The 13,887-nt window shown below is 37.6% G+C and overlaps 1 protein-coding gene across 1 annotated transcript in view; it reads right to left on the bottom strand.

Annotated features, from left to right (window-relative positions):
* Window positions 1–3,345: 3,345 nt before the first annotated feature.
* The window catches only part of CABCOCO1 (ciliary associated calcium binding coiled-coil 1), a 163,787-nt gene continuing 153,245 nt past the window's right edge, over window positions 3,346–13,887 (bottom strand). The window contains exons 6-8 of the mRNA XM_068982923.1: window positions 9,583–9,705; window positions 9,030–9,170; window positions 3,346–3,464 (exon numbers count right to left, since the gene is read on the bottom strand). Of these exons, the coding sequence (XP_068839024.1) occupies window positions 3,390–3,464; window positions 9,030–9,170; window positions 9,583–9,705 (339 nt within the window). The 3' untranslated portion in view covers window positions 3,346–3,389. The remainder of the gene's footprint in view (window positions 3,465–9,029; window positions 9,171–9,582; window positions 9,706–13,887) is intronic.

The raw sequence follows: 13,887 nt of genomic DNA on the forward strand, positions 1-13,887 counted from the left end.
GCTGAGGGTCGGACACGACTGAGTGACTTCACTTTCACTTTTCACTTTCATGCATTGGAGAAGGAAATGGCAACCCACTCCAGTGTTCTTGCCTGGAGAATCCCAGGGACGGGGGAGCCTGGTTGGCTGCCGTCTATGGGGTCACACAGAGTCTGACACGACTGGAGTGACTTAGCAGCAAAGAGTTATCATACACTGTTGGTAAAATATCCTTGGAAGGCACTTTGGCAATATCTATAAAAACTGGAAATGCAAATAAAATTTGACCTAGAAATTTCTCTCCTTAGGAATTCATTCTTGAAGTATAATCATACATGTTCACACAGATGGCAACACGACATTGTGATAGCAGAAGGGTGTGTTAGCTGCTCAGTTGTGTCCGACTCTTTGCAACCCCATGAACTGCAGCCCACCAGGCTCCTCTGTCCATGGGATTTTCCAAGCACGAATACTAGAGTGGGTTACCATTTCCTTCTCCAAGCAAAAGTACTGAAAATAATACAAAGTCCATTAATAGAAATAGTTTAAAAGTTATGGAATTTCTAAAATGAAATACTGCATACATACTCATTAAAAAGTGTGTGCTCAGTCACATCCAACTCTTCGAACTCCATGGGCTGTCACTAAAAAATACTGATAGAGAATTATCTTAAGATATTATTTCATATGAAAAAGCACTGTAAAGAACAATGCAAACTGTGTGTGTGTGTTTTTTTAAAGACCACTCTATACAAGTATCCAGTTGTTTAAATGGGCAAAAATAATTTCCTATGGACTTACTGAAAGCTGTGGTTGCCTCATGGGAAAACAAATGAAGGTACCTAGCCAGGGTGAAATTTATTTTTCATTGTCTACACTGTTTTTTTCCTTTTTTTGGTAATAGAGTGCATATATTGCTTTATTGATTCAAAATTAATTTAAAAGAGCAGAGACTGAATTAAAATTTGTAGTTACTGCTACTATAATTGCTCTTTCTCCTATTATTAGATGTTACAGTCAGGCTATTGCAGGGATCCCTGGGCTGCTCCAACACTATAAAGACATAAGAAAACAGGGTGACAAGTTAGTTACCATGGGGGGACATACCGACCCACAAGTTCCAGTGGAAAGACAGAGGAAGCTGGGAATTCTGGCAAGGTGGCTACCCCAAACAACTGGACAGTGGGTATCAGGGATGGGCAGTGGGTTTTGGTTATCAAGGCTATGGTTTTTCCAGTGGTCATGTATGGATGTGAGAGTTGGACTGTGAAGAAAGCTGAGCGCTGAAGAATTGATGCTTTTGAACTGTGGTGTTGGAGAAGACTCTTGAGAGTCCCTTGGACTGCAAGGAGATACAACCAGTCCATTCTAAAGGAGATCAGCCCTGGGTGTTCTTTGGAAGGAATGGTGCTAAAGCTGAAAATCCAGTACTTTGGCCACCTCATGCGAAGAGTTGACTCATTAGAGAAGACTCTGATGCTGGGAGGGATTGGGGGCAGGAGGAGAAGGGGACAACAAAGGATGAGATGGCTGGATGGCATCACCGACTCAATGGATGTGAGTTTGAGTGAACTCCGGGAGTTGGTGATGGACAGGGAGGCCTGGGGTGCTGCAATTCATGGGGTCATAAAGAGTCGGACACGACTGAGTGACTGAACTGAACTGAAGAGGTAAACAAAAACCAAACCTTAGGAAAAAAATCCTTTAATGTGAATTCATTGAGTTATCAGAACAACCACAAAAAATAAGTATTATCTTAACAGATGACCAATTAGCGGGTGAGCAGCCTGTCCAAAGTCACACATCAGACCCTGGGAGTCTTACTCCAGAGGCAGGCCTTTGGTGTTCATATAGGGTATTGTTTTTGTGTAGTTTTTAGGGATCCAACTACTTATTTTTTATTCAGTTTTGAACTCTTTGTACCTTTGCTCAAAATCAGCACTCTTTATTAGAAATGGAAGTCCACCGTTGTGCCAATGGTTGCATTTGAAGCTGTTCTGGGTATTTTAAGAAGCTCCTTTATTTCCTATTTGTGGTTTCTCTAGTTTCACCTCTGTTTTCCCTGGAAAAAAGACGGATTGATGAAATTAAGACTTGTGAGCCCTTCTAGTGATCTCTGATGGCCATCAGCATTTTCAGTTAGGAAGGACGGCTCAAAGAAGAAACATCTTAGCTCATTCAGGCCTTCCAGACTTGGAACTGCATGAACAATAAATAAAGACAGTTTCAAAGTAAGGACTTCTCTTACTTTGCTGATCAGTGTAGTTAAAACAACCAAATGCTTCCAGATCTGTCTCTACCCTAAATGAATATATTTTGGGCAGTCCCCTTGGTACTGATGCAGTAAGCAAGGTTGTAGGCCCAAGGTCACAGCATGGACCAAACATATTCGACCAAGCGCCACCCAGATGTAAGTACATTTGGTTCCAATATAAACTGGAAACTTCTTGGAGAAATGTTCCCCTCCTTGCAATGCTCTACATTTTAGAACACTCTGAAGTCTCAGAAATTGGGAAAGGAACGAGGTAGTAGTCAATATAATTTGCCAAACTAGGGATAATCAGTTGGCAAATGGATACTTTCTTTTGAAATTATATTTTTAATAATGGTATTTAAAGGCTTGAGATGTTTTCAATCATTCTACTGCAATATAATGGTTAATTTTAAGAGCTCTGTAAGTTTGATTTGTATTTAAGATTTTTGCAATCTATATATAGGTTGGTCTTTAATAACTATTTATACATTGCTTCTTTTTATATAGGTCATGTATTCTCCCAGGAGAGTAACAAGATTAGAAATAACAAATACAGTACAGAATAAATTAAAGTGCTTCAAACTGCATTATATAATTTCAGAAAATTGGTTTCACACTGAAACATTTAAATAAGAAAACCAACTGAATTAAGGAGAAAAAAAAAAAAAAAACAACCTAGTACATGCACTTGAATTCCTATTGTTTAGCAAATTTTACCCTCAGCAGTATGGTGGTGGTCTGTGTTCACAAGGCTTCAGCAATGTGGCAGTTCATTTGGGTCAATATGGATAAAATCATTCTTCTTCTTCTTTATTTTAAAATGTTGACTTCATTCTCCTTAAGATGAATAACATTTACTAGTCAAAATGTCAAAGGAGTATTATAAAAGTAATTGTATTTTTATATATGGTTCTCCAAACTCTTATATAAAAATATTCTTATTACACACAGTGCAATAAATTCAGAGGTTGTTATGGGACAGGAGATAGAGAAATTGGGGCCGATACTTTTCTAATTAGTTAGGATAATAAAAAGTGGGGCTTGGTTTTCCTGTCTCAACTAAATGAAGGCGATCTGGTGCTCGAGAGAGTCTATGATTCCAGCCGGTTTTGTTTGTTTCGTTAAGTTTTAGTATCACTCTCCTGGTTTGGAGTCCTCAGGCCTTTTTCAATTTTTCTATTCGTGCATTAAAGGCTTCTTCCTGTATTTGCAGCTTTTCGTTTATCTCAGTCTGTGAAGACAATCATAAAAAAGTGGTTATGATGGAGCTATCTTTTGCTGCACATTGTCTTTGTGGTTTTGACATACTATAGTGCCTAAAGACAGACATTATCCCTCACACACCTTCCTGTTTTGCAGACATAGCCGTGTTTCAGCCTGTAGTGATGTGATAACACTTTATCATATTTCTCTGCACATTCCCAATGTATAGCATGTCTGCTATGAACAGGAAGTGGTATTTGGACAGCCATTTTTCACATAGGCTTGTGTTGGAAGATAGGCTAATTTATCTGCATTTTCAGACAGACTTTACCAACAAGCACCGAATCAGAATAACTGCTCTAGGCTCAGTTACTGCAGTGTTGTTGGTACTGCCACCCCTCTGCAATGGGTGTAATTGTCTCCCGTGTAATACATTCTAATTGGGATCCCAGAAAGCTTCTGTTGTGAAATCACAACACAACACAAATAATCACAACACAAATAATCTCACAATTAGAATGATTCTCATAATTAAAGAGTATTTGCCACATATACAGCTCTTAAAATTATGCCCTTCGTGATACAGTTTTGGTATAAAAAAGTAAGCAGTTGCTGACAGGTTTTCGTGTTTGCTGTGGCTATGATAGCATTTAGCCTCTGGCAGTGATATTCTGTGGACTAACATTGCTACCTACACAAATCCAAAAATATTTTCACATTAGCTGAACATTTGTAGCCCTGGAAATGTCTTTTTTTTTTCATGATGGATTATAACATTATGTATAGAGAAACCGGTGGCAGGGGGCATGGTAAAACTGGGGTCTTTGTTTAGGTGATTTAAAATAGTCAACAAGCATATGAGGAATAGTTCATACACATAAACGTTAATAAGTAATTAGGAATGTAGAATTGTAATGCCTATGACCTAATTTAAGGTCAGCAGGTAACTGTATTTTAAGAAACATTTTAATTTATATAGAAGAAATTTAAAAAATCAAATACTGATTTTGGTCCAAATATAACTTCATTGTTATTTATTTATTTATAACTGTAATTATAACAGCTAGTTTTGAAAGGTCTACTTGCTTGTCTTGTCTGATGAGATACTGTTTCACAGTTAAGAGAAACTATTTCTGAAAAGATCCCATTGGTGCCAATAATTCTGGGGTCTTGCACGAGTATGTTTTTTGGCCCCAGTTTTATCGAGTCCTGGGGTCAAGTCTGGCCTCTGGCTTTTCCTCTTTTCCTTTCTTGGTGCTAAGTGAAGGAGGCAATGAGGGATGAGCATGGTTGTCCAGGTTACAAAAGAAATGTCTTATTTTTAGGAACCTATAATCCTCTTGGGCATAATTTTGGGAGAGCTGAAAGGAGGAAGGGTCTAGGAGTACGGAGACCTAGGGATTAGTTTAGCTCTGCAGCCTTGAGCAGGTCACTTAACCACCTTTAGTTCTTATTGAAAAATTAAGTAGTTTAAAATTAAGTATGTTAAATTTCATGTATGTTGGCTTTTAAATTCATAATTCCAAGTATGTTAACTTTTAAATTCATAATTCTAACTTTTAATTCTGATATATTCACTGTTGTTATACTATTTCATTATCATGATATTGTGCTATATTTAAAAAAGTATTACTTCTGTTTCTTTATGGCAGGCTATATATTATATCATGTAGGGCATGAAATGGTTTGAAGAAATGATTCTGTTACAGTTCCAAAGGATTGGGAAGCAGTGGTCTAACTAGACAATTGACTCTTCCCACTTTCAATTAAATGTATTTTAGGTCCACCAATAATCTCATTTCTTTTTAACTAAGGACAGACGTATTATTATCTTCCAGCTTCTGTTTCCCTATCTCATCAGGGTTTTCACATTAACCTGGAGGTCTTTTTGGTATTTCACTGAGACAGAATTGACTGCCAGCAAGTGAAGGCTCTGGGGAAAAGGCTCCTGAAGGTCAAGGGCATGCCTGCTAGAGCTGTGCTGACCGAGGGACACATCTCAGATCTCCAGACCATGGTGATCAGTATTCTGGACACTGGATGACAAGATCCCCTGTCTGGTCAAGAACAGGTTGTCCTTGGTCTACAGTGTCTCCATGTTAATCCTCAGGACATGGATGACCAGATGTGCTATCTACAAGTCCCAGGATAGGGTATGGTTCTATTGCCTTTTAGGAAAGAATGGAAAATCCATGACCTGGGTCCAACAGTCTCTCAGTGATCACTTCTTAAGGTGATTTTCTACTCAGATTTTCTAACCTGGGAAGTTGACCTAAAAATACCTATGGTCCCAAGATGGCAAACTTCTCTTAAGGTTTTCACATTATTTTACTTTACTGCTTAAGATAGGGCCAACAGCCAACATTTAATGAAAGAATTTAGTGCTAGCATTCATATGTCTCTGAAATACAAACGCAAGAATTTAGTGCTAGCATTCATATTTCTCTGAAATATAATTCTTTAAATATATTAAAGTTTGCTCCATTGGGCATAATTTTTATTATACAACTCAGGGCCAAACTAATTTCATTTTAAATGTATCTTTAAAATTAAAATATCTAGGCTACATAAGCTTAAAATGTTTGCTCTATTCAGTATAATTTTAATTAACATCTCAGGGCCAAGATAACTTCATTCTTAATAAATTTCTGAAGCTATAAAGTGAGTCAATGGGAAAGTAAGTAGATTAACATAAAAAATTTAAGATTCACACTATTTTCAGAAATTTCTGAATTACAGAAAGTGAAATATGCTTGTAACCACAATAGAGAATGAGGTCTGAAAAGAAACTGTACTCAAAACATGAATTCACTACTGCCTTTTCCTATAAAAATTATAAGACTATAATTTTTACCTTTGTATATTTTTTGAGTATGATTTTTGGATAAAGAAGGAGAAAAAACTATTGGAAATTTTAATGCATCTTACAAATAATAATTCATTAAATGTTCCTACAGCAAGTCATTGGTTTATATGCACTGACCACTGATAAGTGGCTACCTTTGAACAGGGATGAGACAGTTTTAAGAGCCAAGAATACTGGAAGGCAGGTTTTAGAAGTGGAAAATAACTTACCCATTTAAAACAGGGAGAAATTTAGGTAGGCAGAGAGTAATTACCTGACTTGGAATCTGACCAAGACGCAACAGTAAACACTGAAAAAGTGCCACACCACTGGAGTATTAAAAAGCAAAGTAGTCTGGTGGTGATATTAGAGGTTGTGTGGTTTTTGTAGATTACGCTGGAATTAGAACTAGAACCCGGTTCACAGCTCCCAATCAGGGTCTTTCATCAACTTCTGACCCTGGAAACCCTGGACAAATGACTCAATATTTCTGTTTCTCTCAGTTTTCATTTTATTTATCAGAGAAGTGCCTGCCTAATTCAAATGGAGTTTACTAGGATTATTGAGAGAAAATATATAAAGGGGTTTGCTATCTTGAGATACTGTATAAATAAACATCATCAAGCCGTTTTATTGAAAAACTGGCAATAATTTGGCTCAAGCTAATGTCCATTCTAAAGGCAATTGGTCCTGGGTGTTCTTCGGAAGGAATGATGCTAAAGCTGAAACTCCAGTACTTTGGCTGCCTCATGCGAAGAGATGACTCACTGGAAAAGACTGATGCTGGGAGGGACTGGGGGCAGGAGGAGAAGGGGACGACTGAGGATGAGATGGCTGGATGGCAGTGCCGACTCGATGCACGTGAGTTTGAGTGAACTCCGGGAGTTGGTGATGGACAGGGAGGCCTGGTGTGCTGCAATTCATGGGGTCGCAAAGAGTCGGACACGACTGAGCGACTGAACTGAACTGAACTGAATGCCCATAAATCTACTTAATATGGAAATGATCAAGGCACCTGAAAGATCTGCATCCCTCACCTCTGGTCCTTTCTATGCCTAATTCTTGACGAGATGGGGGATCTTGTCGTCCAGTGTCCATAGTTCTCTCTATGCCTAATTACACTTAGATGAGCCAGCTAATGGACTTCCAGGCCCAGTAAGGACGGCTGCAGGCCAGTGGGACAACACTTACACATAGAACCATCATATTCCTTTTGCTATAAAGGTAGTGATATAAATACTACAGACTCTAATACTAAAGAAATTTCAATGAATATTTAAACATACTGCTCATGGAACATGGAACACGGCCTCAGTAAAGATGTTTTCAATTTTGAGGGCCTGCAAACAATTTTATTACTGTCTAGGGCCTTGGTGATAATTTCAGGGCCACAGGATCACAAAGCAGCCCAGGGCCATGATTATCCATAAACTATATTTAGATGAAATGTTATCAAATCTAAAGAGGAGATATGTTTTGAACCCAGCTTAATTCAGCTGCTCTCTGCCCTTCAACAGAGTAACCAGTTATTACATTCATGGGGTTAACAATAAAGCTTTGTGTAAAACGTGTCCTTTCACTATTTCTGGTAAACACTAAACACCCCTTATTAAGCCGAAGACTTTGGCTGATTCTGTTGGCATCAAATTATTAAATGTTCGTGTAAATAGTACATTAACACTTGATGATTAAACAAGTAACAAGGTATGCTATTGCCAAGCTAATCTTTTGTTTCCTCTAAATTGTTATTAATGCAGAGTGCTTTTTATATATAGTCTCATGTCCAAAATAACAACTGAGTGCATTCCCTGAGATGCATTCATATTTTAAACATGCAGTATAATGTCCTATTGGTTCATGTTTATTTCCTCAGAAAATTATAAATCCTCTCAAAATATGCAAATGACTCAATCATTTTGCCTAGGAAATGATGCAAGCCTTTGTGTTGAGGTAGAAAAGGTGGCGTTCTATTTTTTTGGACAGGAAAAAAATTAAGGATAAAGCTAAGCCTACTGATTCATCATTAGCAGTTGCTACTGAGATGGTTGCTGTCATCACCATTTTCATGCAGCCATTGGTGTCAGTGGTAAATCATTAATATATAAATAAATAAATAAATAAATAAATAAATAAATAAATATCCATTAGCTGGGCTTCCCTGGGGGCTCAGATGGTAAAGAATCTGCCTGCAATGTGGGAGACCTGGGTTCGCTCCCTGGGTTGAGACGATCCCCTGGAGAAGAGAAGGGCTACTCAGTAAAGAGTTGGACACGACTAAGCAACTTCCACTTTCACACACCCATTAGCTCTTGCTGATATGTGAAAAGGAGCAAACTATCTGAGAAGGAGTTCAAAGATAAGAAAGCCTCTCTTTAGAAATTTCATGAAAAGACTAAGCTAAGAATGATGGTCTGGTGTTAAATGTACTACCATTACCCCTGCATGAGCAGTCAGTCAGTGTGACTAGGCATCAAGTGTTTATGGGTCTTGATGCTGCGTGATTCTGTAAACTGGTAACATACCACAAAATGTGCCATTAGTGAATTTATTTTGTGATCTTACTGACTCTCAGATGACACAACTGAGAGTTATGTGGAGACGTTACATTGAGCTGCTCGATCATCAGCATCACACTTGCTGGCAGAGCATGGGTAGTGTTTATAGACATTAAGGTTGAGGTTGGCTAATTAACAAGTAATAAAGTAACTAAGCACACTATCAAGTAAGCACACTATCAAGGCTGAGTACCTGAATGCTGATTAAAATGTCATCTGTGACTTGGTCCAGCACCGATTTTATCTCTTCAATGGTGAAACCAACTAACAGATCAGTTTCTGAAGTATCGGCTTCTGGCTGGGACTCTTCAGGGCCTTGTTCTTGATTCAACCCCTAGAATATTAAATGTAAACAACACTCAAGTAATTTCTGGAGCCTTTACTGATTTATATGTAGCCTCAGACTTCTCTTGGCTGCTTTCCTATCAGAAATGATATCAATCTAGGTGGATTTTGATCTGACATTTTCCTGCATTTTCATTATTCATGAGCATTATGACAGGTCAGTAAGCGGTGCTTTTACCTACTCAGAGAAAATGAAGGTAGAGATTGGGGAAGGTGGAGCAGAAAAGATTAAAATTGCTTAATCAGCCTCAGCTGGCCCACCTGTGAATCAATGCCAAAAGAAACGTTTATATTTAACTAGGAAAGGTTGGAAGGAAAACAGAAGTGCATTTGGTTCTTTTTCTCCTACTGGAGAATATCATATTGAGACACAGTGAAGTAAGAGACAAAAGGAAACACACCTTTATTTCCATATCCAGTGGTGGAGGTGGCTCTATGAATGTTAAGTAAACATCAAATGAGATTCCTTCTTCTAGAGGACCAGGGAAAGGGTGATCGGCAGGATTCACAACTTCTATCAGTTGCTAGAGGGGAAGAGAAGAGCTGTATTATGACAAAAGCTTGGGTGAGTAACCACAGTTTCAGCCAATATACACAAAGTTCCAAGTCTATTACTTTTTAAATGCCATTGACTCTGATTTCTTGATGCCACAGATCTCTTAGCTTTATAGTGCTTTTTGTGCTCTGATAATTAGCATTTTACTTCCCCCACTGTCTTATCTTTCTATACTGTGTAGTTTGGGACTTCATTTTATACTGCCTTGATCTTGAATTGTTCCATGGGTCAGTGTTCCCTTCCTCCTGCCTACAAGTTCTCTGGAGGCAGAGACCATGTTTTAGATTCTCTGTGCATCTTCTCCAGTTCTGGCAGAGTTAGATCTTAAAACACTCAATGACAGCCTGATGGTGATTGATATTACCCAGTAGAGTCTAGCTGTTCTTGCAGGCAATGGTGAAATGGCCAAGAGAACTTGGTGATGAGGATAATAAAGGTTCTAAAGGTTAACGTACAAAGTTAGCACAGAGTAACTCAGAGAGGAGATGTGCAAAGTCAAGAAAAAATACTGAGGGCAAAGCAAGATGTCACTGGAAACATTTAACAATTCTGTGGCAAGATTGTGCCAATCAGAGAAGGGTGATGGTGGTCAACAGCAGAAATGAAGAAACGAGTCAAAGAAGTGTCCACCTCACCATGCCTTGAGGGAGAGAGCAGAGGTGAGGGTACAGATGACACTAAACATCTGATGCCTCTCAATGGTTCCTCTTGCTTTGATTTCATGTTTAAAAGGCAACATTCTGATCATAATCTGACTTCTCATCTCAGTTGTTCTACAGACATGACTCAGTTGTTCTACAGCTGAGTGCTCTGATCTTCATGCCTGTTACATTTCTCACTGTAAATCAATAAACCCATGTTCTCATTTATTCAGTAAGGTCCTAGGAGCTTGTTTTTATGGCTCTGAGATGAAGCTACCCACTGTATGCTGACAAAGTCTTTAAGACTACAAGTTTTGGGACTTCCCTCAAGGCCCAATGGTTGAGCATATGATTTCTAAGGCAGCGATGGTGATTTGATCCCCGGTAAGGGAACTAAGATCCCATGTGTGTGTAGTGTGTGTGTGTGTGTGTGTGTGTGTGTGTGTGCGCACACACTAGTTGTGTCTGACTCTTTGTGAGTCCATTGACTTTAGCCACCAGACTTCTCTGTCCATGATATTTTTCAGACAAGAATACTGGAGCAGGTTGCCATTTCCTACTCCAGGGGATCTTCCCAACCCAAGTATTGAACCCTTATGTCTTGAGTCTCCTGCATTTGCAGGTGGATTTTTTACCTCTGTGCCACCTGGGAAGCCCAAGATCCTATGTGCTTAAGGGCAACTAAGCCAGTGTACCACAACTACTGAACCCATGGGCTCTGGCACCTGCTCATGACAACTAGAGAGAAGACAGAGTGTTGCAACTAAGACCAGATGTAGACAAAAAATTAAAAAAAAACAAGTGCCTACTCTAAGACAATAATCTAGAAATGCATAAACACCAAATAATTTCCATCCCATGGGGCCTGGAAAAACCCTGAAATCATCATGTTCATTTCTAACTTTTCCACGTATTATAATACTTCACTTTTTACATACTAATACTTTTGATTTAGATAGGTTTTGGAATGAACTGAAGGCTAGGTTATTGCATGGTCATACCAATATATTTTGCCTTGAATTTGTATTACTAATTTTAATTTGATCTTATAGGAAGTTGCTGCTTAGTATAAATATATATAAGGACTGAAGTGTTGTAACTTTACAGTCAAGGCAATTTGGAAATCAAGAAATAAATGATTGGCTTAAGGTCAAATAATTACTTGGTGACAGGGCTAGGAGTTAGGCCCTGGTGTGCTGACTTTGTGGCCTATGCCGTTTTCAGTCAACTGTAATATGTCCTCATGTTGCCACATTTGGAAGTTGCTGATATTATTAAGCACTTAATCTTTATTCTGTTAGATGACATCATTCCAGATTATTCATCCTAAATTGACCAAGATGACTAAATGTTAATAAAAATAGAAGATCGAAAAAACTGTATCAGAATAATCTTTCTGTCTCTTCACATTAGTAAAATATTCTTTTTTCCTAAATGGGACATCTGAGCATTTTCATCTCCTCACAAAATTTGTAAATTTTTTTCAGCATGCTTGCTTTTTTATCCTCCTACACTTTATATTGCACTTTATTTTACTAAGCTAGAAAAGTGACATAGTTAAATATATTTTAGTGTCTTCTGAAACATTATAGATAAAGTAAATAAGCTGTATATAGGAATCCAGAGACAAGGGAAGATAATGAGGTATTTACTTGGTTGACTAAAGGAGACTAAATTCACTAAAGCTGACTTTAATATAGGGTAAAACTAGAAATTTGAGGGGAGTGGTAGTGAGTTAGACATTGAAAAAAGAAGAAAGGAATTGACTGGAATTTATTTTATTTACCACAGGCACTGAGAAGGTAAGCAGGAGATAACCTGCAAGGTTAAAGTAGTTTCTTTTAATGAAGGAAAATTTTATCTTGTTGCTTTTGCCATATCTGTCTTGCTGGTATAGTTTTCCATACACAGGCTAAGACTTTGCTAATTTTATTTCCCTTTGGTGGAAGTCATCAATGGATCACATCTCCAACCTGGTAGTAGAGAATTCTACCATCTGCCCACCTGTATCCTTTCTTCCAATAAATTATACATTTAAATACTTAAGGGCAAACAGATATTTGTGCTTACAGATTTCATTTTATTCCTTAAATCCCTTGTGGGCTGGATTTCCTTATAAAGTTTATCTGAACTGCTCGCCAACTCCAACTCCTCTGTTTTCCGAGTCTTTGGCACTGGTGCATGTGTGTGTACATGTGTGTGTGTACTGGGCACACACTTTGAAACTTGGAACTCCTCAGCTCCACATCATCGTTTTTTCGGTGGGGTGAAGCTCCTATTTATCCCACGGACCCAAACCTCTGACTGAGAACCAGGTTTCTTTTCCTTGATTTTTGTGAGTATAGCTCATATAGCTATTCATTTATTTGATTCATGTACAATAACTGGCAGTGAGGATTTCTTTACTTCAGGGTATTTTGCATACCATCAATGAACCAAACCACAGCTATGTTTTTCTTTCACAAAGAGTCTATATTTGGTTATGTTAGTAAGATACTGTAAGGGAGAGAAATAAAATAAACTCCAATTTCAGATGAGGGTAAATGTAAAGTCATTTCATTAGTAGTACGAAGGTACATTGTCAAATATATAGCTTGAAATAAACATAGTGCCCAGAAGCATCATAGTGATTTTTTCCCCATTAAGTAGCCATTTTAGAAAACAAGTTTAAGGAAAATTAGAATCAATAATTGTGGTGAGAGCACAGAGCCAGCAAATATGTTTAAATGAAACCGTCTGATGCAATACTTTCTTTAAAAAATACAATTAGGCCTTTGTATTTTTTTTTTTAACAAAACCTCATGTTTTACAACATCACTGGTTCTGTAATAAAATCTATTTAAAACAGAAAGACATGGTCAGCTTTATTAAGTTAGATTTTCTGAAAGAACGTTATAATTTCCTCAAGTCTATGAATAGCTGAAGCAAATTAAACTAGTTTTATAACTATTTTATATATTCCTATAGAACTGTAATTGTCTCATATTTTTTCCCTCAAAAGTATAATACATTACCTCTTAAATCTGGAAAATAAAAACAGAAAAAGTATAAAGTATGTTTATAAAAAAATACTCCTGTTTGGTACTCTGGTTTAGCAACCCCCTCTTTGAGTCTATAAGAGAATAGCACCCATAATCTTCAGATCAGAAAACAAAGAGAAAGACTTTAAGTGATTTGCCTGAGGCCTAAGGCTGGGATTAAAAATCAGGAGTTTCTGATTATATACGTACATCATTTGACCAAATGATTGGTTTTGCCTGACTTTCAAATACCCCCTAAATATTACTTTGAATGTAAAGCAATAAATGTGTTTCTCTTGCCATTTTTGAATGCTTGCACACAAATGGATATAATAAAAACAATTATGTTGTTCCATGTGAATGCCATTTATATTTTTTCTGATAATGAGCAGACCATTTGAACTAAGGTGAGTACATTAAAAGCTCTAATAAAGAAGAGAATAGATTTCTAAACAGAATAATGAACTGTTAAGTGAACATACAATAAAT

This window comes from Capricornis sumatraensis, chromosome 10, assembly GCF_032405125.1.
Source record: "Capricornis sumatraensis isolate serow.1 chromosome 10, serow.2, whole genome shotgun sequence".
NCBI lineage: Eukaryota > Metazoa > Chordata > Mammalia > Artiodactyla > Bovidae > Capricornis > Capricornis sumatraensis.